The sequence below is a fragment of the Vombatus ursinus genome, unplaced genomic scaffold (assembly GCF_900497805.2).
Source record: "Vombatus ursinus unplaced genomic scaffold, bare-nosed wombat genome assembly UNPS02014812.1, whole genome shotgun sequence".
NCBI lineage: Eukaryota > Metazoa > Chordata > Mammalia > Diprotodontia > Vombatidae > Vombatus > Vombatus ursinus.
In genome coordinates this window covers 88,880,682-88,907,786 of record NW_020954590.1, presented here as the reverse complement: position 1 = coordinate 88,907,786, position 27,105 = coordinate 88,880,682, and the positions used below count along the sequence as shown (strand labels likewise).

General features: G+C 37.2%; 1 protein-coding gene across 1 annotated transcript in view; it reads right to left on the bottom strand.

The window, feature by feature from the left end:
- Nucleotides 1–27,105, bottom strand: part of LOC114054016 (serine/threonine-protein kinase Sgk3) — a 159,357-nt gene that overhangs the window by 68,839 nt on the left and 63,413 nt on the right. The window contains exons 2-4 of the mRNA XM_027877100.1: nucleotides 21,219–21,437; nucleotides 15,291–15,374; nucleotides 6,330–6,402 (exon numbers count right to left, since the gene is read on the bottom strand). Of these exons, the coding sequence (XP_027732901.1) occupies nucleotides 6,330–6,402; nucleotides 15,291–15,374; nucleotides 21,219–21,296 (235 nt within the window). The 5' untranslated portion in view covers nucleotides 21,297–21,437. The remainder of the gene's footprint in view (nucleotides 1–6,329; nucleotides 6,403–15,290; nucleotides 15,375–21,218; nucleotides 21,438–27,105) is intronic.

The window sequence follows — 27,105 nt, the reverse complement described above, 5'->3', positions numbered from 1 at the left end:
GCTTCTCTGTATTTATAATATTCATCAGTTCTTAGAGCACAGTAATATCCTATTACACGTACCACAGTATGTTTAGCCATTACCTAATCAATGGGCACCTACTTTTTTTTCCAGTTCTTTGCTACCACAGAAAACATGGCAATAAATATTCTGGTGTATGTGGGGACATATTCATTGGGAAATATGTCTAGTAGTAGAATCTCTATCATATTATAGTCACTTACATAATTCCAAATTGTTTTCCAAAATGGTTGTACTGATTGATAGCTCCAACAATGCCTTAGTGTGCCTATCTTCCCACCATCCTTCCAATAATAACTGTTCATATCTTTTGTCATCTCTGCAATTTGCTGGGTGTGAGATGAAACCTCATGATTATTTTGATTTGCATTTCTCTTATTATTAGTGATCTGGAGCACTCTTTCATATGGTTGTTAAAACTTTGCAATTCTTTTTTAAAAAATTATTTGTTCGTATCCTTTGATGCTTTATCTACTGGATAATGATTTTTGTTGTTATATATCTGTTAGTTATCTAAATATCTTGGATACCAAACCCATACTTGATAAATTTGACACAAAGATTTTCCCCATTTAATCATTTTCCTTCTTAACCTAGATGCATTAGTTTCATTTGTGAAGAAGCCTTTCAATTTCAAGTAATCAAAATAATCTATTTTATCTGCCTCTATCTGTTATTTAAGAAAACATCTCCTACCCATCACTGCAGAAGGTATATGATTTTTATCTCTTCTAATTTTTAAAAAATGTGATCATTTAACAGTCAGATCATCTATCCATTTTGAACTTTTTGTGGAAAACAGTATAAAATGTTAAACCTAATTTCTGCCAGATTGCTTCCCAATTGTCCCAGTAGATTTTTTTAAAAATCAGATTGGGAGTTCTTCCTACATAGATTATGTTTTCAGGTTTATCAAACACTAGGCTATTGAGGTTCACTATTTCTATTTTGTTAAATCTGTAAGCCTATTCCACTGATCTACTTCTCTACTTTTAACTACTACTATATTTGAGGTCTGAAAGTGCTATTGTCCTTTCTTTCTACTTTTTTCATTATTTCTTTGATATTACAAATCTTTTTGTTTCTCCAAATTAATAATTCAACATCTCTTCTCTTGCGTTTATGTTAAGCTAGTTTATTTCTTGACTTGTGATGTTATTTTAACCCAGTCTACTGGTACTTTATCCTTCCTTTCTTTAGATATAAGGACTATATCAGTCACATTAAAAGAATTTTTTTAGAATAATTTGTGTAGCATGGGAACTAATTATTCATTAAAAGCTAGACAGAATTCTATTGTGAATCCATCAGGACCATGCCTTCATTTTCCCTTTGGTAGTTCCTTTACAAGTTGAGGAAATTGAGGCAAAAATTTATTTGCTCAAAGTCACATAACTAGTGTCTGTGGCCAAATCTGAACTCAGGTCTCCCCAACTCTAGGCCCAGAGCTTGAGCCACACTGCCACCGAGCTACCTGGCTGGATTAGCCTTCTCTACTGTTAATTCATCAAAATACTCTCATTAGGGTTCTTGGAGTCTTTTCCTGAGGAGACAGCTGCAACCACATTAGCCCCAGTGCATAATTCTTATTTTAGGGAGTTGTTAAAGTTCCTAAGGACTGGAAAAAAGGTCTAGTCCTCTTTCTTGTTAGTCACATGACCCAGAAGTCACAATGATAGTTTACTTATCAAATCTGGTGGTTTTTTTTTTTTGTTGAACAATCCATCTTCCTGGACATTCATCCCTCTCTGAGTTTTTGTTACACCATTCTCCTGGTTCACCTGCTACTTGTTTGTTCCCTCCTCAGCCCCCTTTCCTGTCTCAGCACCCACATCACAGCCCCAAAATGTTGGTGTTCCCCAAGGTTCTATCCTGGGCCTCTTCTCTCCTCTCCCCCTACACTCTGCCTAGTTGTCATCTAATCAACTCCCACGTGTTTCACTATCATCTCTATGAATATGACTCAGATACACAGGTCCAGCCCCACCCATTCACTCCCTCGACCTTCCGTCCTGTATCACCAACTGCCTATTAGACATTTCAAGCTGTATTTTCCTGGAGACATCTTAAATTCAGCATGTCCCAAACTGAACATTATCTCTATTCCCAAACCTTCTCTTCTCTAAACTTACCTAGTTCTAGAAAGCACCACCATTTTCTCCGTTCTCTCTGATTTCTAAACCCCAATATTATCCTGACCTCCTGTCTCTTCCTCGCCCCACACGTCTAATAAGGTTGCCAAAACCTGCTCCTTCACCTTTCACGATATCTATCAAATCCAGCTTCCACTCTTTACTTACAGTTACCCCTTTAGCTCAGGTCCTCATCACGTTTTTGCCTACATTAATGCACCAGCCTCCTAAGTGGTATCTCAGCTATAAGAATCTCATCACTCCAGCCCATGTGACACACTGCTTATCAAAGTAATTTTCCTTAAGCATAGACTCGACCGTGTCAGTCACCTACTCATTCCACCCCAAAGGTTTCTTATTGCCTGTAAAATAACATGTAAACTCTTCTGTTTAACTTTAAAAAGCCCTACACAACCTAAGCCCAACCTGTCTTCTGAACCTCATTCAACATGACTCACCCCCACCCCACCCCACTATCAGACACAACCGAACTGACCTCTTTTTTGTTTTTCACACACTCCAGCTCCCCCATCTGTAGAAATTTGTACTGGCCATCTCATATGCCTGGAGTTCTTACTTTTGCCTCAGAATTTCTCTCTTCAAGATACAGCTCAAGCACCTTCTTCTATATGAATCCCTCCCTGATCCTCCCTCCCTCCCAAACTACCTTGTAATTAACTTCTTTTATATATTTATGTTACCTATATTTTTATAAGTACTTGTCATTCTCCCCATTAAAATGTAAGCTTCTTTTAAGTAAGGATTGTTCAGTCTTTTGAATGTATATCATCAGTGCCTGGAACACAGTAGGTGTTATACTTTTTAGCTGACTGCCCAACAATTGAGTATTTATTTTACTGGGACCGAAAAAATGAAAGATGCTGTATTTGCCATGAGTCATTCCTTAATACAAAATCAGTGAGCGTGCTTAAGTAAATTTAATGCTACAAATGAAAAATATGGTCCATTCTTGTTTTGATGTGTATGCTACTTTCTAGTAGTAGTTAACAATACTGAATTTAATTATTGACTCAACGTCTTAGGAAAGAGAGGGACCTTTAGTATACAAAATGGCTGTTTTGCCTGAATATAGGCTGAAATCCTCAAATTTATCCCCAAAATGAGATCTTCTCGATAGGAAACATATGTAGGTATATACAATAAAAACACAATTACACATAAGCTTTAATAACTTAGAACTGCACAAAGACTTCTGCACAAAGACTTCTGGGACTATATTTTTAGATCTGCACTTTAAGTAAATCACTCTGGCAACTCTGTTGAGAATGGATTAGATGAGCCTTGAGGCAAGGAGATCAATTAGAAGATTGCTGCTATAGTCCAGGCAAGAGGTGATGAGAGCCTGAGCAAAGAGGTGTTTTGAGTGAAAAGAAGAAATGCATACAAGAGATGCCATGGAACAGAAATGGTAAGACTTGGTAATGGTTTAAAGACAGAGGAATTGAAGAAGACAAAAAAATTTCAACCTGAAGTGAATGGAAGGATAGTAGTACCACTCTCAACAATACGGAAATTAAGAAGAAAAATGGATTTTAGGGAAAAATAATAAGTTCTGCTTTAATATACTGAGTTTGAGATGTCAATGGGACATCAAATTCAAAATGTCCAACAGGCATGTTTCCTTTATTTGATCTCATAGCGCTTATTTCCCTTCTGCCCTTATAATACTATAATTTTTATTTTCTGTGTACATCTATTATCCTTGCTATACTGTAAGCTCCCTAAGGAAAAGCATTGTTTTATATCTTCTCCAGAACCCAATACAATACTTTGCACACAGTAAATATGTGATATAATTAATTCATGAATGGAAGAAAATGGTTGCCAGTGATTTTCTCTTTCAATTTTTCTGGTGCACTGACTTTTTGGCATAGCTTGAACACCTTAGTACTATGGCCTATCAAATCTATCTTAAGCCCAGACTTCAGAATTTCTGTATTTCTAACTTCTCATAGGGCATTTATCTTGGATGTCTTACTTTGAACTTGGTATTCTAAAATTATATTCATCAACCTTTCTCTACTCAAAATAACTTTCCTATTTCTGTCAACAGACAATCTTGAAACCTCAAAATTATCTTTGACTCTTTTCTCTCCATCACCTATACTTAGTCACCAAGTTCTGTTGATTCTTCTTTGAAATCTTTCAAACTGCTCCCTTTTGCTTTATTCCCACTGGAACCACCCTAGTAAAGGCCTTTATTACACAACTGTTGCATTTTGTTCTTATCAAGGCTCTGCTCCAATCCAACCTACACACCACCTCCAGACTAATCTGTCTCAAATCCCAATTTTGTCATGACACTCCCTGCTTAAACATTCCAATGCTTTCAGAATAAAATCCAAACCCCTCAAACAAACATTCAAGGCTTATGATACAGCATCACTCAGTCTACTGAATTTTATCCTTTCCTGCTCTTCATATAAACCTTGCCTTCTCGCCAGACTAATTCCCTTTTTGTTCCCTTAATATTGTTCATTCCAACTCCAGGCCTTTGCTCAAACTATCACCCACTCTTCAAAACTTTCCCTTCCTTCTTCTCTCCATCTCAATCCTATTGACTCTACAAGATCTAGCTCAAACCCAATTCCCTCTATTAAATCTTCACCCCGGTGCTCACCCAGATCTCTCCTTTCTCTGAGTTCCTATGGTGCTGATTTCTGTTACTGTTTCTGATATACTTAGTAATATACTGCTTTGCATTGTTACCTAACAGCTTGGAAACGTGCGCACACATACATATACAAGCAACTCTCTAAGGCCATAAATTGAAGAAAAGTTGCTGGCAGAGGTAATTTCCTATACCAATAAAATCCTAAGTCTGCACAAAAAAATACGCAGATATATCTTTTCTTTATGTCTTATCTTTCTAGAAGATGTTAGGCTTCCAGAGAACAGTGACCATGGTTTATTTTTTAAATTTCCTTCAGGACCTAAGGGAGTTCTATGCGGTAAGGAAACATAGGGGACCCTACTGAGTCCTTAGCTCCTAGGAGGCACAGATTACAACCAGACCTAACCCACTACCCATCCATCTTTAATTCTATTCATCTGACCAAATTACCAAGTAGCTGGATGCTTCCACCTCCACTTACATCCTTAACATTTGTTGCTGTTGTTGAGTCACTTCAGTCATGTCTGATTCTTCAGGACCCTGTTTGGGGTTTTTGTGTCAAAGATACTGGAGTGGTTTATCATTCCTTCTCCAGTTCATTTTACAGATGAGGAACTGAGGCAAACAGAGTTAAGTGACTTGTCCAGGGTCACACAGCTAGTAAGTGGCTGAGGGCAAATTGCAACTCAGATCTTCCTGACTCCAGGGCCAGAACTCTATCTACTGTGCCACCTAGCTGCCCAAATCCTTAATATAACCACCCAGTTTTCAGTGCCACCCTGGAATGCTTCAGTTCCTAGACACTTAACCTGTAGCTAGGGTGAACTTAACATTTCACACAAAAGGTACACATAAACTTAGGATTCAAAGAAACTAAGTAAGGCTAAATTTCCTAACCTAATCTAGTTTCATCCTGAATTCCAACCAAGGACAGACCTAGCTCCACAAAGCTACAGATCACCATCTTTGGCTGGGAGAAAAACACCACACATTTCTTCTCTTCCCCTTCCTATCTACTTCCTGTCTCTCTTCTAGATGCTCCCTCCAACTCTTGGTTCCAAAGTTTTATGTAATTAATACTGCAATAATTACTTCACTGTATCCCCAACACTACAAACATCACCAGATAAATATGACTATTAATACATAGGTTAATACTCGGGATGTCTATCCCCAAAACGCCCAACAGTTTACAAAGAAAACTTGATTATTTACAGAAATGTATATGTGTGTATATAAGTATGTGTGTGCATATATACATATGTGTATATAAATAATAAATGTAAATAAAGTAAGCATCTCAATAAATACTTTGTGCTTCTCAACATGTCTATCTAAAAAGGTAAAGATGCGCACATAAAAATATCTAGTATATTTCAGAAATATTGCTAAGTTCTTCTATTGTTTTTCACAAGTCATGTGATTAGGTTGTTAAAATATTATTATGCTATATTATTATGTTAATTGTTACTTGAACATGATTGTTAGTTAACAGCCAAGCTAGTTTCTGGCAAAGTATTTTCCATTAAGTTATTGCTTACCTGGATCAAAATTATCACCAAATATTCTTTTGGCAGGAATCTTCATTGTCATAGTTGGAAATTGTTTCTTTAGCTAAAATTTTAAAAATAAAATTACATGCACTAACAATTTTACAAATCAAATATTAATTCATAGAAACTAAATAGTCATCTGATTTTTTAAAACTTCACCCTAAGATGTCCTTTCTTGTAAAGATGATCACATATGATCACTCAGCATACAATATTAACTTGTATTAACACTAAAGTCTAACTCTGATGCCCCATCCTAGCACGGAAGTGACTCTGGGTTCTTGAGGGCTACGCCAGCAAAATGTAAGCTCTGGTAGAGTCTACCTAAATGGAAAGGCTTCTGGCAGACTCCTTGCAACAGACAAACGCAGCTTTCTGAGGTTGACTAAGACAGCTGAACTGACAAGTGCAATTCCCAGTAGGCTTGCTAGTTGGTGAGGAATTCTTTGGCCAAGCCAACCCATAAAACAAACATAAAATGGTGCTGAAGTCTTACTTGCTGCCTTCCCTCTTTTGCAGTGATTGAAGGGGAGATAAGAGGACCGGACTCTTATCCGGTCCTTATCCGGTTAAGAATCACATAGTTTTTAGACTGTCTATAAACTGTAATAGGTAATAACAATTATTAACTTTAATCCATTGAGAAAAGATGTCATTTGTGTTTTCTTCACATAAATAACAATAGTTTTCCATTATAGTACTTATAGTACAGTAGCCTGGCACACAGTAGATATGTAATAAATATTTATTGATTGATTGATCACAATGTCTTTTATCTTGGTTGCCTCCTTATCTAGTTTTCACCCATTAGGACGTTAATATAAATTAGTGTATCAGATTACATATGTTTTACCTTACCAAGGCATAGAGAACCTGAAGAGCAACACACATTTTGGTCTCCATTTCCTCATCTATAAAGCAGGGATAATACTACTTGTACTAGCTATACTGTAGAACTGTTTCAAAGATAAAGTATCATGAATGTTAATTGTCTGGCAAACTATAAAGCTCTACGTTAGTATGAGCTGTTATAAAGATAGAAGTTTCAGGAATCCAAAGGAGACTAAACATATAATTCAACTGGTAAATAAAATGTGAACATAGCATTTTTACTTTTATCTTTTGTTTCATGTCTGAAGTGAACATTACTTTCTGATTTATGGTCAGGTTTGGCCTGATTTATTCCCCTAATTGCTACCACATTGATATCATTTCTCATTTCTCCCTCATCTTAAAGCAGGCCTACACAACCTATGGCCCACAGGCCCACCAAAGGATTTTGGGCAGCCCAAAAAAATGTAGAGGATGTTTTCCTCTACATTTTTCGAGGGCCACCTGAAATCCTGCAGGTTAAAGACTGAAAAAAATCCAAAGGGTAAAGGAAGGGAGGGAAATGCAGAAAAAGCAGGGGCAGAGAAAAATATAAAGAGAGCAAAAAGATACACAAACAATGCAGAAAAGAGGGGTAGGGAGAGGAATGAAGAAAATAGCAATGAACTTGCCTCTCACAAATCAAAATATGGAAAATGAGATTTTTAATAGAATTTTTTTCTCTTAAAATGAAAAAAGAAGAACCAAGCAAACTATCTACTTCACTATTTTGCCTAAAACACTATGGTCTGACACCATATCCAAGAACTGTCACACAAAGGGATCAAAAAGCCACTATCAAAGACCTCAGTGTTAGGATTTTCTAAACTTGATACCATATAAGAAAAATCTGCACTGGTGGAATATTTCCACACCAAGAATTACCTACACTAAAGAACTCATAGATCCAATATATATGTGTATCTATGTATGTACACAGATAGATATTATGTGTGTATAAATATAGAATGCTTAAATGTTAGAAATTTTTAAATGTTAGTATCTTGGACTCCATCTCTTAGTATCTCTCCCACCTAAAAAAAGCTGGAGACATTTATCCCTTCCTAATCTGTTTCATATCCAATTGAAAGACAAAATTTTTTTAAAAAATCTTTAGAGGTTCTATGAATACCTGCAATCACATGATTTCTAGCAAATATATACATATATACTTCAAATTTAACTAAAAATTATAGAAAATAAGCCCATTTGCTTCAGTCTTACATTTTGTTTCAAGAGGGTGGCTTAAACCACGTTAAACCTCTTTGAAGTGTATTAAATTTAATCAAAATCAGGCAAGACCCAACTTCCAACATTTATTAGAACCTCTTTAAGCAATGACACATTGTCTAAATACTTGAACTCTTGAACACAGTAATACATTTCTGAAGGAAGTGACACATGACAATCACAGAAAATATTTTGTAAATTTAAATCACTGCATAGTTACTTTTATTTCCCAATTTATATAGTATTATTGATAGTCTAAGTAAACAGGAAAAATATATTTGTTTCTGATATTTATTTTCATCACATCAAACTGTTCTGTATTACTTACAAACCTAACAATTAATTTCTCATAAGAATTTTTTTTTTTGTGAGGCAATTGGGGTTAAGTGACTTGCCCAGGGTCACACACCTAGTAAATGTCAATGTCAAGTGTCTGGTCTGAGACCGGATTTGAACTCAGGTTCTCCTGACCCCAGGGTGAGTGCTCTATCTACCGCGCCACCTCATAAGAATTTTGTAAAAGATAACTTAGGTAGACTGGAATTTGTTCCCAGACAAACATGGACCAGCTGGTATGAGTGGGTGTTGGTACTGACCCTTTCGGCAACCACCTGTCAAGAAGGAAGCTATCAGGGAGGGAGCCCTTGGGGGCTGCCCTGCCTGCTGTGTCCATGGGGTGCCTTAGATTTGATAGAAAAGACTGTGTGGGTCACTCTCACCTGAGATTACCAAGTAGTAGGAAAATTACATTCATTAAAAGCAAATGCCTTTAGTTTATCTGTAATCCAGAGCTTTGTATCAGGGAGAACCACTCTTCCCACAATACCATTTAATACATTTTAGACATAGCTACCCTAAAAATTCCATTACAAAAGATGGACAAAAAAAGCAGAAAAGGATGAAATTGTATTTTCTCTATAATCAGTCTTAGCTGCTCCATAAAAGAGTATTATTTTCCATATAATTAATTGCCAACTATTAGGTGATATTTACTGTGCTACTTTGAGTTTTTCTCTAAGTCCACGATAAAGGATCAACCCAAAGCAAGGAAGTCCCTGCTGGTTCTTTTTAGTATTTTTGGGAATACCAGAGTGGTGTTCTGACTGTCTATCTCCTCTCTCTCATTCTAACTACAAGTCTAGCTCACTTCCTTTTGTAGTCATGTTGTCTTTATTATTTTTTATGCCACTAACACAAACCATCATTAGTAACTCGATGCAATGCTATGCATGCCATGCATCAGTCTATTTCCCTTTGGGTTATTTGCAATTTTGATTCTTCTAAGATCATGATGACATTCCAAAACTAACAGTCACACAGCATCCCTAGAAGAATACTATTTTTAAAGTTGTGAGCTTTTAAAATACTGACCAGTCTGGGATTGCTAAAAACATGTTGCAATTTCCTAAATATAATCCTAACTTATTTCCTCAAATTATTACTTAATTCTAGGCCTAGCTTACTGCCTAGCTATCCAAAATGCACATAATGATGAGCTAATTCAGTAAGTTAGCTACCAGTTACAGCCTAAGCATTAACATACTTTTTCATCCACTTCGTTTTTCCAAGGAGGATGGTTAGGATATTCCTTTCTCATTTCTGTAGGGTTTCACTTTTCAGTATACTTTGCAAAGAGTACAATGTAACACGTAAGTTAATAGGGAATCTTTCTTTTGATTTGACTCTGCACAAGATATCTTACTAACAAACCACTAAGATGAGCCTATTCCTCCTTATTTTATACCTGATTTGTGTATCACTGGACAAAAGGACTCCTTATAGCCCTGTTAGATTCTTGTACAATTTTGGTGAATGTCTGAGATGTTTTGTTTGAAGAAAGCCTTTTCAAGTCTGCAATTAGTTCTACCAAGTCATATGCTCAGAAACAAAACATCAACAAACAGACAGCAGGATGATAGAAAAATTAGCAGCAAAAGCCTATTCTCTTCTCATGCTGTCATCAAGGACAACACTGATACACGGACAGGCCATTCTTACAAAGCTTTTTTATAACTGCAGAGGCCTTCTTGGACGCTATTTTTTATTTTTTTGAAGGGTGGTTAAAGCACTGCAATAATTTCCATGATTTCGGCATCCTCCCTTGATAAATCTTTCACTGTGAATCCTGAGTACGCTGAACACTGTGCTGTGTCCATTAGCATGGATTATTTCTGTCTCTATATATATATATGTATTTCTGTATTGGTCGGGTTCAGCTGCTCTAACTTCTACCTTTTATTTATTTATTTTTTGTTTTTGTTTTTTTGATGAGGCAATTAGGATTAAGTGACTTGCCCAGGGTCACACAGCTAGTAACTGTTAAGTGTCTGAGGCCGCATTTGAGCTCAGGTCCTCCTGACTCCAGGGTTGGTGTTCTATCCACTGTGCCACCTAGCTGCCCCTAACTTCCACCCTTTAAAGTACTGTCTTCACCTTCGTAGTAAGTTAGGTATTAAAAGTGTTGGAGTCCAAACGCTATATAGTTCTACTTTCACTGCCATTACAAGTAAACCACTGTTAAAAAATACCAAGAATCTGTTTCATTTTGCATCTGCTTGTTGTCCTGCTTTCTAATTTCATCCACAAATTTTCTCAATGTTCTAGCTTAATTAGATCTTATAACTGCTCCTCAACTGCTTTCTTTAAGTTCTGTAAGGCAATTTTGCTTAGATCTTCAGTCATCTTCTGTGACATTTGGCAAATGAGCTCATACTTGAAATAGTGGCAAGAGTAGCAACCTCAGAATCAGGTGTCCATTGTTCAGTCAGATCACTGACTGGATAGCAAAGGATGAAGTAAATTCTAAATTACAATAACTGAAGATAGTGCCTTATTCTTTATATCTGGCAAAGAGATTAAGGGCTTGCTGGCTGAGGCAACTTTTGGACTTTGAGCTTCTTCCTTTGTGACAACTATTTTAGATCAATCAACAAGAATATTTTACTATGTGCCAGGCACTGTGATAAGTACCGATGACACGAAGGCATAAGTGTCCTTGTCCTAAAGGAGCTCTCGTTATAATAAGGCAGACAGTGTACATAAATAGGGACATACAAGACGCATACAGAATAGAAGAAAGGTAACCCGAGAGGGAAGGTTCTACAAGCTGACGTCCAAGGAGAGGCTCTGATAGAATGTGGCATGGGAGCTACTGAAGGACGCCAGGAATTCTAAGAAGGGCTAAAAAGCATTTATTAAATGCTTATTATGTGCAGGAATACAAATAGAAAAGCAAAACCGTTCTTTCTCTAAAGGAGCTAACATTCTAAGAAAGACACCACATATAGGAGGTTTCAGATGCCAAGTCAGATGGTACTGTATCATCTTTATGTTATTTCCAACATACTGATGTTGAACCATTTGAATGTGTGCAAAGGACTTTCATGATGTGTACTTTCTTATATTCAGTAACTGTGGGCCCAATCTACAGGACACTAAGGAGGCAGAGGCTGCAGCAGCTGGAGAACCAATTGCCAGGTTACATCTACACACCGGTTGATTCCCTGGATGACAGCTGCAGGGGCTAGGCTGGAAGCAGGGCTGCTGCTGTGGTAGGCACTGCTATTCTTGAAGCTCCTGGACCTCAGGTGCTGAAATGTCTCCATCCGGGTCAGATGGGAAGTGATCGTCAAGATGGTAATAGTGGTTTTATTTGCTAGGCACATATTTCTCCCTGCCTCTTTCTCAAGACGCCTCTCTGCTTCATCTAGGCTGGCTTGCCTGCCCTGTGAGTGGCACTTGGTGGGGGTGGCTGACTCCTTCTTCACAGAAGCACTGGGAAAGTCAGTGACTAGGCTAGTAAGGTTGGATTGAATGTGCATACGGAAGAAAACCAGAAAATTAGGAAGGAACAAGGTTGTGAAGAGTTTTAAATATCACATAAAGGGTTCTAGGTTTGATTAACAAATAGAGAGCTGAGAGTTTACTGAGGGGGCTTGGAAGTATGTGACATGGTTAGAATTATACTTTAGAAAGCTGTGTGGAAGGTAGAATAGAATTCAGTGAAACCTGAGGCAAGAAGACCAATTAGAAGGGTATTACAATAATCCAGGCAAAAAGTGAAAAAAGCCTGTACTCAGGTGGTGGCCATATGATTGGTAAGAAAGGGACTACAAGAGATGTGAAAGTCAAAGCGACAAAGATAGTAACGAACCGAGGAGGAGACCAAGGTTGCAAACCTAGGTGAACTGAGAGAATGGTAGTGTCCTTGACATATGGAAGTTCCTAAGAGAAGCAGGTCTGAAAAGAGAGATTTAAGTTCTGTTTTGGACATGATGAGTTTGAGATGTCTATGAGATACCAGCATGAACTGGCCAATAAGAAGTCATGCATAAGGGACAGAAGCACAAGAGAAAGATTACAACTGGGGACTGCACAGACACACACCCCAGTGAATCATTTAGATACTGATAACTGAACCCATGGGAGAGGATAAGATCACCAAGTGAGATGGTATAGAGAGAAAAGAGAAGAGGGCCCAAGACCAAAGAAGGGTCCTTGTGGGACCACCACAATTAGTGAGCATGGCATCAGATGAATTGTCCATTTCTAAGTTTTTGCAATCGACAACTTTACAGAAGTACAAATGGAACTGCTAATAACTGAGCTTACCATATTCACCTTTTATTCTAATTTGGGATTTATCATGACCTTTTCTACACTGCACATCCTCATCTAATTCGAAAGTGATGACCAGGCCGGTAACCAGTTACTTCCTGTCTTTTAAGGCATGCAGTACTCAGTTTCTCCCCTTCCCTTCCTCTCCTCCCTCTCTCTTTACCCTCACTCTTTCTTTATCTCTCACAACCTTCACTCCTCTCCCCCCACGTCTCTGTGTTTATCAGTACCTTCTAACTCTACTTGAAAAATTTAAGATGTACAAGCATGAGTCACCCAAGCAGTCCTAAAACCTTCTGGATCCTTTATTTTCTTGAAAATGAACTGTATTGTTCAGCACTGTTGATGTTCCCCAGCACCTACCCATTCTGTGCTTGGATAACTGGGTATCAAGGAATTTACTGTCTTAGTCTAGAGTATCTTACTAAGTTCTTCATAGAATTTCTCTATTTCTTCACTCTCTGCAATAGATTATAACACATAAGCTGTAACTATCTTCAGGTTAGTCTAATTGTTTAGAACATTATGTGTATGGTGAAATGAGCAAATGATCTGTAAAATTATGTTCTTTGTTTCAGGGAGCACAGGACCAATGCCAGCAAATTACTTATTCACCTCTCCAAGGAGAATCTGGGAACCATCTTTCCATTTAGCTCCAAAATCTTTTCCAACTTCATTTATATCAAGATTATTAGTATGGATATGGTTCAGTGTCTCCATCAGGGTATCACTTCATTAGTCATCAAGCAAAGATTGCACGTTAAGAGTACCACCTGTTAAATTAATGTTTACAGTCGAAAAATTGTGATTCTTGTACCTTTTTTTTCTTTTTAGCTATTCCACTATCATGGAAGAATAATCAATCAATCAATAAACTATGTGCCAACCACTGTGCTAAGCACCAGTGATTCAAAATGAGGAAAAAGACAGTCCCTGCCCTTGATAATCTTAAATTCTAATAAGAAAGGGCTACATTAGACTAAGAGCATTTTGCATTTATGTCAATTTCAAGGCTTTACTATTTAGGAAAAGGAATTAAACTATTCGATGGCCAACTTTCTGATTTTAAGTCTTCTACACTTAGCTTGGCTATAATTGCTATCATGTGTAGACGGCAGCCTTTCACCAGGCCAATACTCAAAGCCTTTCCATCTGAAGGTGTCAAAAAAAAAATAATACTAGCTGGCACTGATGTTGCACTTCTGAAATTTACAAAGTGCTTTACAAACATTACTATCTTATTTGTTCCTTATAACTATCCTGGGAGACAGGTACTAAAGGTATTATCATTCTTCCTATTTTACAGATAAGCAAAGAAGTTAAGTCACTCACTGGTGGTCAGTTAGTAAATGCATTGCAGCTTTAAAGCCTAGCTATCTCCAGGGGGCAAATCCATTGGTCTTTCTACTACACCACTCAGCATTTTAATCACAGTGAAATAAATTTAGGATAGAAATATGACAACTATTTTCTTGCCCCTGAGTGAAATAGATTTAAACGCCAAAAACACCTACTTGTGAGAGAAATCATAGCACTAATTTAATCACTTATTCCAGCTCTCAATTTAAAAGAAAAAAATAGTTATAACACGTTTGGACTGTTGCTTTACTTATTAGTAAGGTATAGTTTATATGCTGGCCCCCCATTTTTATAAGATATTTGTAACAATTAATCCCTGGGGTATGATTAACTTAAACAAACATGAAAATACATTTCCTGAATTTAAATAGCAAAAGTCCTGGCCCTCAGAGAACTTCGGAGAATCAGTTACTTATTTCAGTTGTGTCAAGTTTTTTATATCTAGGGAAAGTGAAACATCTCTAAGAGCTAATCAAAGTGGTCTCACAGAAGAAAACCTGGGCTCACAAGGATGGTTGGGCTCATGAGATAGGCTTTAAAAACTAATCAATTTGTTGGATTTACCAAGCAATATCATTATTAACAATTCCCAGGGAGATGGAATGGCATCCCCCTTACAGACTCTGATGTATATTTTAAGTACATTTGAAGCTTCTCAGATGTACTTCAAATGATCTTGTGACGAATTTAGGATAATTCACATTTTTAAAAAAATTATCAAGAAGCTATTTTTTATGAAGCACCACATGCCTTTTTCTTAAGCAGAATAATGAGCATTACAATGTAAATTGAACTCAAATAAATACTTTGTTGTTGGATCTTTCTAGGATGATTTTTGTTTTAATTGAATTTTGTAGACAGAATCTTACTCACTGTGTTATAAAGCTTATCAAATTCAGCATATCTCCTGAAGACAAACCATTCATTCCTTCCAACTGAAACTAATACTTTATAAACCTGTAAAAATAAAGGGAAAATTAATTTAACTACAAACAGAAAGTGCCAAGCATATGTGATTTACCAGGATGCAAAATCATGCCCATTAAACCAGTTTAATTTTCTTTTATCATGCACAAGTTCAAATGAAATTATTACATAAGAATAGAAAACTTTCACTGCTTTAAAATGCAAAGGTTATAGGTTTATAGAAACTACAAAGTTTTAAATACAATAATGATATTCATTTAAAAAATTAAGATACTTATGATTCAAGAGAAAAGTATTCTCAAGAAAACTACAATTGTGCACAGAATAAAATTAGCTTCTAAACAGAAGCTTAAAAACTTTTTTAAAAGCATAAATACTTTTCCCTTCTCCAAAGTTTTGGCTGAGATTAGGTTTCAGGTTTGGGAGGGGAAGGACAATAGTGGTTCTAATGTTATGCTTTACTTCCTAAGCAAGTAGAGGTCAACACCATTCCCTTAGTGACTAATCAGTAAAGTTTCAGAGTGGGACACTTAGGGATATTGTGGACTACATTCCTCTCTCACATGAGAATCTCACAAAACCAAGAAAGGTAGAGAACTGACTTGGACATCTCCCAGATAAGTCTTCACCATCAATGAAAGTTCTATACAAGTTCAGAAAAAATATCTTGTCTGCTAAGTTTTCCAGTGTACTTCATTTGAAATATCCTAGTCCTTTCCAGCTCAACGACTTATTTTTCCTAAAAATCCCTATTATTCAATTCGTCATACTGGCAATCCCATACCCAAACATTCACAAAATAGGATAAAGACATCTGGGTATAGTATAATGATACAGATATGGAGCAATTGTTTATATGGAAATCATCTTTAGAGCTGAAGTTGAAATAAATACCCCATATCCTTTTTAACAACAGTGTCTTCTTTCTGCATAATGCATTATAATCTACAAAGTATATTTGCAAGCATTAATTATCTCACTTGATCCTCACAACTACCTGGTGAGGTAAGCAGGAAAGGTATTTTGTATCTACTTTACAGATAAGAAATAATTCAACAATTCAATTCAACAAATATTAATTATGTGCACACTAAGTAAAAGGAACTGTGACTAAAGAGAGAAATATAAAACCATTCCCACCCACAAAGGGCTTACATTTTACTAGGTTATGTCCCCTGTACATAAATCTAGGTTCAGAAAGGTTAAAGTGCCCAAGATCAGATGTTTATTAATTAGAAGCCCTGGAATCCATGTCTCTTGATTTTCTCCATGCACCAGTATAATCAACTTCGCTTTAAAAAAAAATCAACAACAGGGAGGGGGAGAAAATCTAAAACTCAAAATCTTATGGAAGTGAATGGTGAAAACAAAAAATTAATTAATTATTTAAAAGAAAATATCGACAACACATCCTTCAGGGAACCACATTGTATCAACATATAGGAGACATGGCCTTCAAAGAATTTATATTCAGAAATACTTTTAAACATGAATTCACTGCAGGACATGTAATGTGTAGAAAAAATTATGACATATTTAGTAAATATTTTGGGAGGTTATAAAATCTCCACAAAAGGTAAAATCCAAAACACTTCAGGTTTTTTTTTCAGAAATGCTTTAGACAACAAAGCAAGGTGACACAGGAAGAGTTCTACTAAAAATTACATATAATTACATTTTAATAATAATAATAATTATTATTATTATAATGATAATAACTATTATTTATGTAGTACCTTTTATGTGCCAGGCACTGTGCTAAGCACTTTACAAATATTATCTCAAGTTATTCTCACAACTCTGTGAAGTAGGTGGTATCATACCCATTTAATAGTTGAGGAAACTGAGGCAAACAGAGGTTAGCAACTTGCTCAGCCTCACACAGCTAAGAAGTGTCTAAGGCCAAATTTGAACTCAGGTCTTCCTGAATCCAGGCCCAGTGCTCTATCCACTGTGCCACCTACCTGACTCTTAACAATATACTGGAATACATAATATAATGTATGATTACATAATATAAAATAATATAACATAATATATACAATAACATATTACTAGCCTTGAGGCCATGTGTGGCCTTCTAGGTCCTCAAGTGCAGCCCTATTCAGTCAAAGGGTCGCACTTGAGGATCTTGAGGGCCACACGTGGCCTCGAGGCTGCAGGTTTCCCACCCCTGTAATCCAGGCACTGTAGTAGGTTCTGGGGATAGAAAGACAGAAGTGAAACATTCCCTGCTTTCAAAGAGCAGACAATCTAGCGAGCAAAGACAGAGGCAAGAGCTGCGGTTGACACAGAATCAACAAGACTTGGTAACCGATTAACAAACCGAGTAAGTGATGAGGAAGAGTTGAGAAGGACCAATGTATAAACCTAAGTGCCTGGAAGGGCCAGAAAGAAACAGGAAGTTGGGAAAACGAGTAGCTCTGGAGGAAAAGATAATGAGTTCCTTTTTGGACGTGCTGAGTTTGAGATTCGTACAGGACAGTTCAAAAAGTCCAGTGGGCAGCTGGTGACACAGTAGTTGAATTCAGGAAAGACAGGAGAGCTAGATATATACATCCAAGAGTCAACGGCACAGAGATGATCATTAAAACCCTTGGGAGGGGTCACCAAGAAAGTGTAAAGAGAGAAGAAAGTCAAGAACAGAGCCTTGGGGGGTACCCACAATAAGAGGGAAAGGGTTGCTGAAATGTCAGTGTGCCATAAAACACACAATACATGTCTGAGAGCAGTAAGGACTTCTAGGGTCCTGAAATGTAACAACTATTATTCCATTTATATAACATTTCAACGTTCACAGATTGTTTTCCTTAGAATCTTGTGAGGTAGGTATCTCAAATATTTTAGCATCCTTATTAACTGGATGAGTGAACAAAGGCTGAGAGATGTTAAAAAAAATTTTGGCCAAAGTCACACAACTGCTGTAAGAACTGAAATCCAAGCCAAGATCTCTTCTGAATCCAATTTCATCATTCTTTCCACAACACTGAACTATCTCAATGAGGAAGAAACATACTCCAAAACATGGGCAGGAAGGCATCTGGACTTGTACAAGTTACCCTAGGGAGAAAACTGTCTCCACCTTTTCATGCCTGAAATTCCTTTAACTGTGAGCAAAGCATTTCATGAATTCAATTGTAAATACCCTTACTCAGTACCTACTTCATCTTTGTATCCCCAGTGCACAAAGATGAAGTATAACATTTCTGGCTCTCAAAAAATTTATAATCTAGTGAGGAAGGTGAGATATACACAAATAATTATTATGCACGTTAAAACATGATTAACTGCCTGGACAAATTGGCAAGAGAGATTCCAAAGGCAAAAAGATCCCTTCTACCTGGAGGATGAAGAGGAAAGATGTACAGAAGGCATCACAGAGTAGGGTGTGCCTCATCTGGGTCTTGAAAGAGAAGGATTTCAATGGGTAAAGATGTGCAGGATGCCATGTACAAATGAGCTGTGACAGAAGAAAGCAGGGGAAGAGCAAGTCGATCACTTGGCTAGGGCAACACCCAAGTTCACCAGAGCTCACCAGGCTCCTGGATGACCTCCCAAGTGGTCTCCTCGCTCCCATTCTCTCCTCTCTCTGGTCCATCATTCAGAGATACAGAATCACAGAATTTGGCTGGTATGTGGAAATGGAGGAAGAAGAGAATAAAAGCACAGATTCTAGCTGTGGAGACCATGAAATCTGTCACAGCCTCCAGAAAACACAAGTTTCTGGTTACTTCTGTTACCACACTGATGATTCTACCCTCCTCCCCCTTCAGAGGCTTTTATGTACCAGTCAAATTCTGTGATTCTGCATGTGTCAAGAATGGGCTAGAGAGAGGGGCAGCTAGGTGGCGCAATGGATGGAGCACCAGCCCTGAAGTCAAAGGATCTGAGTTCAAATCCAGCCTCAGATCAAACACTTGACCCTTACTAGCTGTGTGACCCTGGGCAAGTCACTTAACCCCAATTGCCTAAAAATAAATAAATAAACAAACAACAACAAAAAGAACGGGCTAGAGAAGGAAGGAATAGAGACCAATTAGAAGAGTATAAAGACCAATTGATTTCTGATCTTTCTGAGCTGATAGACAATTTATACCTAGTAGGTATTTTCTTGGTCATCTCTTGGCAGCAGGCAGGGGAAAATTAGTCAGCCAAATATTAAGTCATATGGATGGAGCACCACAGCAAGCCATCCATGCCATCAGGAGATTTCTTGATTGTCTGAGAGTGAGTGGAGGACAGGAAGAATAAATCAATGAACTCAAGCCAAGGAAATGGAGTAGGAAAAACGAAAATCAGAAGAGAAAATGACATTCCCCTCTGTGGGCAATAGGACAGCAGATGTAAAGGTAACTGGTTCTCAATGTAAAGAGAATCATAAACTATAAATCATAGCCCCAGAAGGCTGGGCCTGGGGTGCCTGAGTTGAGGATTAAGCTAGCATAAGTTTAAGTGCCAATCAGTTTGAGAGTAGAAAATTTCATTGGTAAGCAAGCACTTCTAAATAGCTCATCTTTTTGTCTTTTTCTGAATTCTTACATTCTCTTCTCCCTTGTAACCTTAGTTCTTCACAATTACCTCTCCAGTCTTCCTAGCTCCACTGGCCCATCTTTGGCTCCCCCACAAACATCCCCTTCTCTCCCTACATCTCCTGCTCCCTGCCTTTGCCTGTGCTGTCTCCCTGTGCCTGGGATGCTCTCTCTCCTCAACTCTGGCCTTTTACGCTCCTTTGCTTCTTCTTTCAAGACTCAGCTCAAAGGCCACTTTCCTGGTCCCCTCAGCTGCTAGAGCTTTACCTTCTAAGGTTACTGTCCATGCGTCTTTTCTCCCTACCTATTTACACATTGTCTCCCCATTGAAGTATAAGTTCTTTGAGGGCGGAACTACTTTTTCCTCTCTTTGTATCCCCAGAACTTAGCACAGTACCTGGCACACAGTAAGCACTTGTACAATGAAGTAGTTAAAGATAAGGCAGAATGGAAAGAGGAAATAAGAAAGGCAGAAAGAGGCAGGGGAAGAAAATGAAGAAAGTTTTTAGGGATCTGGCATAACTTTTCTCTAAATCCATAAGCAAGATTCAGGAAGCTCCACTGGGACTTAGCAACCAGGTTATTTTAGTAAGAAGCAATAGGGTGAAAGTCCCAGACAGGTTCCAAAAAAGAGCTATGAGCCCAGAAAGCTGCCTGGGTCAGTGAGGTTTGGATTCCACATCCTTTGGAAAAATTATTATGATACTAGTACAAATGAAAGAAAGGATGACAGGCATAATGCTAAGAAAGAAACAAAAAAGATCTGACAGCTAAGGACAAGCTGAAGATGACACCACATTTTTAGGAGTTGGTAACTAAAAGAATGAAGGTGCCAACAGTGGAAACAGAGATGCTCAAAACAAATAGTGGTTACAAAATAAAATGTAAATTGTCTCACCACAAATAAGTAAATGACTGCCCACAGATCCTTTCTCATTTTAACAGAGAATATGTGAACAACATCTATTTCAAGTAGGAGGAAAGATTACCAACAAAGTTTAAAAGATAGGCCAGAAGCCCCTGTTGACTCTACACTTTTGCCTAGCAGAGACCTCGTTTAACTTCAAGTAAAGGAGAACAGAACATGTTCCATTTGTGTTATTATCAAGGGAGCCACAAATATATGCAGTTGAGTTCTGAATGATTTCTAACACCTTCGTTCTTTAGCTTATGCTAGCAAAGTACTACTGCATATTCTAAGAACAATGTTGTATGTTCCATTAGACAAATTAAGAAAAGATCATTTCCTTGTAATAAGACAATACTTGGACTATAAAACATAGTTTTCCAAACTTTTGTCTATTCAATTATTTTCCATATACTTCACGTTAATATACATACTTACAGTGAACCTCTTTTTTTTCTCCCTGTGTTCATCAGAGCTTGGGATGCTAACACTTGGGCAGCTCTCTTTGCAGTCCATGGTACAGCCTCTTTGGATTAAATGTCTCAAATGGACACCACCAAAAAGAGTCTGAAGTAGTTTCCAATATTATACAAATTCAATAATACTGATCCAAAACATAAAGTTTCTTGGGAAAACATTCAAATTCCATCATGCAACCTTTAACAAAAAGAAAAAAAAAATAGAATTTAGAAACATCAAAAAATACTTTTATGTTCTGTCTTCTAGAGGTGTAAGAGTCTTTTGGGGGATCGTGAGATTAGACTGAGGTCATATAAAAAAAGCCTTGAGTGCCAGAAGGAGAAATGATAGAACATCTGCAGCAGCTAGAGATTTCTGAAAAAGGGATTAACATGATGAAATTGGTATCAATTTGTTTACTCTGCAGAATGATCTTCAAGAAGAGACTAAAAGTTGGAAAAGTAGTTTAAGAAATAGTCCAGGCATGAAGGATGTGATGAAAAGTAAGGGACAGATAAATGAGAGAGCTATTTTAAAAAAATTTCCACAGGACTTTGCAACTGGTTAAACAGAGAGGTTTGAGGGAGGAGTCAAAGAATGTTTCTACTGTTCCCAAATTTGAGTGGACTAGAAGTGTATCAATGACAATAGCCAACTTGGGAGAAGGTGTTTTGCAGCTTTTTGGTTGGCAAAGAAGGCACTGCGGATGAACTCAGGTTTGCTTACACTGAGTCTGATATGATACTAGATCATTCATTTATATGCATGCTCTGTGCTGAAAAACACAGGAACAAAGACTGATAAAATATCTAGATTTTAGTTATCAATACAGAACACAAATTGTTAAAACCTAGCTAGAGGAGATAGAATTCCTGAACCAAAGGAACAAATATGGAGTGAGAAGAACAGAGGGCCAAGGATTGAGCTTTGGGGGAATATGTGGTTAGGAGGCAGAAGAGAAAAAAGAGCCAAATATCAAGCTGATATGAAATGGTTAGAGACGCAGATTAAGTACAAAGTACAGCATCATGAAAATGAAATCAAGAGAGTTCCAAAAAGGGATCAAGTGACCATAACAGTGCCAAATAATACAGATAACAAGGAAATTAAACTCAAGTTAAGACACCACTCTTAGATTTGTCATAAGCATAGTATTAGATCATTTAAACTGCAATTCAATAGAGGTTCTGGAAGCCAGATTGCCAGAAGTTAAAAATGGAATAGATAGTAAGGATATGTAAGTAACAGGTGCCACTCTGCAGTGAAGAGAAATAAGATAATATCTAGCAGTCAGCAGAATCAACACAAAGTTTTCCAAAATGGAGAAAAATCTGGGCACGTATGAACACTAAAGGAATAAGTCAGTAGGGAGGGAAAGACAGAGGAAGAGGAATAAGTAAGGGAACACAATCCCTTGGAGTCTGAAAGAAATGCAATCAGGATGGAGATCAACTAGCAAATTAATGCATTTGGGTTGAAGAGTCAGTATGAAACTAAAGTTAATCGTGGCAGTTGTCAATGTAATTGGGAAAGATGCTGCACCTACATCCCCATTTGTAGGGCTCTGTAGCTGGGGCACTCTCCAAGGTGGCCGGACAAAGTTGTGTTTTATGGGACCCACGCTAGAACTGGCTTAGGGGTAAACAGATTCATCTATCTTTGAGTCAAGAAATCTCCAGACTAATCAAATCCCTAAGGAGTGCTGGTTCTGACCTACAAAACAGAAGCAGGAAGAAAACACGCTTGGTCAAGACAACTAATTCTGCCTCTGTACCAACTCAAAACAATCTGGTTCTCAAAGTATGAATGCCTCACAAGTATATGCTGATGAATCAATAATACCTGTATTACTGATAACCCTTGTACATTTCATGTGGTTTTGACATTCCTACTTGGACTTTATGTAGTCCTCTGATTTGTTACGGCATTCATCATGTCATGAGGTATATTACAGTTATCTTGGTGTCTTATCATCCTAGCTCCATGAAAACAAGGACGATTTCTTATCTAAACTTTGTCCCCTATCTAACATGCCATTCTGTCCATAGCAGGAATTTCACAAATGTTTGATACATTTGTCCTGATAAGATACAAAGCAAACAAAAAACCAAAAATACAGACCAATATCCTTAATGAATACAGACACAAAAATATTTAATAAAATATGAGCAAATTGCAAATACAGCAACATATTAGAAAGATTACACATGATGACCAGGTTGGGTTTATTACTAGGCATGCAAGACTGATTCAATAGTACAAACAAAATGAACTATATTAACGACACAAATAATAAAAACAAGATGAAGACAAATGCTAAAGAGGCTTTTCACAAAATCCAAATTCCATTTCTCTTAAAAACATAAGAAAGCATAGGAATAAATGGACTTTTCCTTAAGATAGTAAATAATGTTTATTTAAGACCAAGAGCCAGTATCTATGTAACAGAAAAGTTTTCTAATAGATCAACCAAGGATGTCCATTATCACCACAACTATTTAACACAGTGCTAGAAATGCTAGCTACACTAATAAGACAAGAAAGAGAAATCCAGGGAATAAGCAAAGCAAAGAAGTAACAAAATCATGTCTTTTTTCTTAATATGATGATTTACATAGAAAACTCGAGTCAAAAAAATTGAAACTATAATTAAGTTGTGGGATATAAAATAAATACACACAAATCATTAGCATTCCAGCATATTACTAACACAACCCAGCAGAAAGTGGAGTACAAAGACACAAAGAGAAATTCCATCCAAAATAACTACAGAAAGTATAAAATATTTGGCAACCTGCCTACTAAAACACACCTAGAAACTATACAACTAAAAAAGTCTTTATAGAAATAGAGACCTATATAATGAGGGGAAACATTAATTGTTCATGGTTAGGTCAAGCCAATACAGTTGAAAATGTGACTATTTTTATATATTTATTTTTAACTATAATAAGTAAAATAAGTTACCATACCAAAGTGCAATCAATCTACCAAAGGATTATTTTAGAGAGCTAGAATAAACAACAAGGAAATTCATCTGGAAGGATAAAAGGTTTAAGAATTTCAAGGGAAGCAATGAAAAACAACGGGGGGGGGGGCAGCTAGGTGACACAGTAGATAGAGCACCAGCCCTGGATTCAGGAGGACCTGAGTTCAAATCCAGCCTCTGACACATAACACTTACTAGCTGTGTGACCCCGGGCAAGTCTCTTAACTCCACGGCCTAGCCAAAAAAAGAAAAAGGGGGGGGGGGGGAAAGGAGGCCTACCAGTACCAGATCTCAAACTAAATAGTGATCACCAAAATGATTTGTTACTAGTTTTTAAAAAAAATAGAGAGATTAATCAGTAGAACTGGTTAAGGTATACAACATTCAGAATAGTGTTTGATAAACACAAAGATGCCAGTTACTGGGTTAAGAACTCATCATTTGGCAAAAAATGCCAGGAAAACTCAAAAGCAATCTGGCAGAAATTATGTCTATACCAAAATCTCACACTGCATGCCAAAGTAAACTCCAAATGGATTTGTGATTTAGACATAAAAGATATCATCATAAGCAAATTATAGAGGAACCAGGAAGAAAATACCCAGCTGATCTATGAATAGAGGAAGAGTTCATGACCAAACAAAGGACAGTGAGTATCACAGAAGATAAAATGGACAATTTTGTTTGCATAAAATTTAAGTCTTTGTGAGAAAACAAAACAAAACAAAAAACCAATATGCTTAAATCAGAAGAGCAACTGGGAAAAAAACTATTTGTAGCAAATTTTTCTGATACAGAAAAATTTCTGAGATATATAAGGAACTGATTCAAATTTATAAGAATTGATAGGGCAGAGGATATGAATAGGTCATTTTCAAAGGAAGAAATCCAAGCTATCAACAAGTACATGAAAAAATGCTCCAAATCACTAATAGTTTAAGAAATGAGCATTATAAAAATTCAAAGTCTATCTCATACCCATTAGATGAAAATGATAAATGCTGGAGGGGATGCAGGAAAATAGGCACATTGATGTATCTGATACAGTCAATTTGGAAGGTTTTTTTTTTTTAAGGCAATTGGGGTTAAGTGACTTGCCCAGGGTCACACAGCTAGTAGGTGTCAAGTGTTTGGTCTGAAGCCGGATTTGAACTCAGGTACTCCTGACTTTAAGCCTGGTGTTCTTTCCCCTGCACCACGGAGCTGCTCCTGACACAGTCAATTTGGAAAGCAATTTGGAATTCTGCCTTCAAAGGTCTAACTATGGCAAATAGCTCTTTGATCTAGCAATACCACTACTTGACATACACCCCAAAGAGATCAAAGAAAGAGAAAAAGTACCCATAAATATGAAGTATTCTTTTTACAGAAGGACTTTAAAGAAGTGACCCACTTACTGGAGAATGACTAAATAAATGTAGTATATATGAATATAATGGAATACTATTAAACCATAAGAATGAAAAAATGGGCAGTTTCTGAATAAACTGGGAAGACCTCTATGAACTGATGAAAAGTGTAATGAGCAGAATTAAAACAATATACAATTACATTATAAAGAAAAACAACTTTGAAAGTCTTTAGAACTCTAATCAATGCAATGACAAACCACAATTTCAGAGAACTGATGATGAACCATGCTACATACTAATCTCCTAACAGAAATGTGATGGAATTAAAATGTAGAATGAGACAATTTTTGGAGTCCATGAATGTTGTCTGATTAAGCATATTTCTTATGAAGGTTTTCTTTTTCTTAATGACTCAATTGTGGAGAGGTTGGTGGGGTAAAAAGAAATGCTAAAAAAAAAAAAAAAAAGGAAAATAAAAATATGAACTGGACCAGTTCTTCTCTCCAGGTACAGGGACTCTCTTGATGCCAGGACCCCCATCGAAGGGCACAGTGAGATCCACTCAATCTTAAGACCTGGACTTGGGGCTGAGCAATCTTGATGGGTTAGTATCTGAGTTAAGACACCCCCTCCCCAGACACAGACACTCTCTCTCTGTCCCTCTCTCTCTCTAACCAGTACAAGATCAATCAGGATTCACATCCTAACCAGTCATCCACCAGGACATCAGGACTTACCTAGCATGCGTATCTTTGTTGATTGCTCTGTTACTACATATTACCACTGGTCCTGCCCCACCCCCATCCCTTGCTTTGGGAATAATCATCAAATTAATTGCTATCAGAAAAGATGACAATCCATTGCCCTATAACTCTACTTATAATTCCTCTGACAGCCTAGACCAAAACTACCTCCCCTGGCCACTACTCTCCTATATAACATGTTCTAGCTCCCTATTAGAAATACGAACTCCTTTCAAGACAGGAACTGTCTCATTTTTCTTTTTATATTCCCCAGGCTTGGTATATAAGAGGTGCTTTATAAATGCTTGTTGTTTGATTGATGTCAACTACAATACTATTGGACAATTATTCTGTAAGTCTGCAATAAAAATCATCTAATACACAGAATCACAGAATATTAGAGCTGAAAAAGACCTTTAAGATGATCAAATCAGGACATTGGTGGTGTACTGACTTACTCAAGGTCATACGGTGGCAGAATCAAGATCTGAATCCCATCCCTTAAATTCTGAAACCCATTCCAAAGTTCTTTTCGTGGTACTACTGAGCCAATTGTGGGGGAAAGTAGAAAGGGGAGAGAAATATGGATAGGGCACAGTTTGACCCTACTACCTCTACATCTCCCCCTCTGAGAGTCCCTAGTTTCCTTCGACAAAGTTTGGGTCAAATAACTCCTCCTACTTAAATCTTCATCCTACTTAGATCTGCTCTCTGTTAGTGTCTACTCCATGAAGTTACCCAGTGTGTATTTTTATGGGTTCATGCTCTCTCCTCCTATTAGA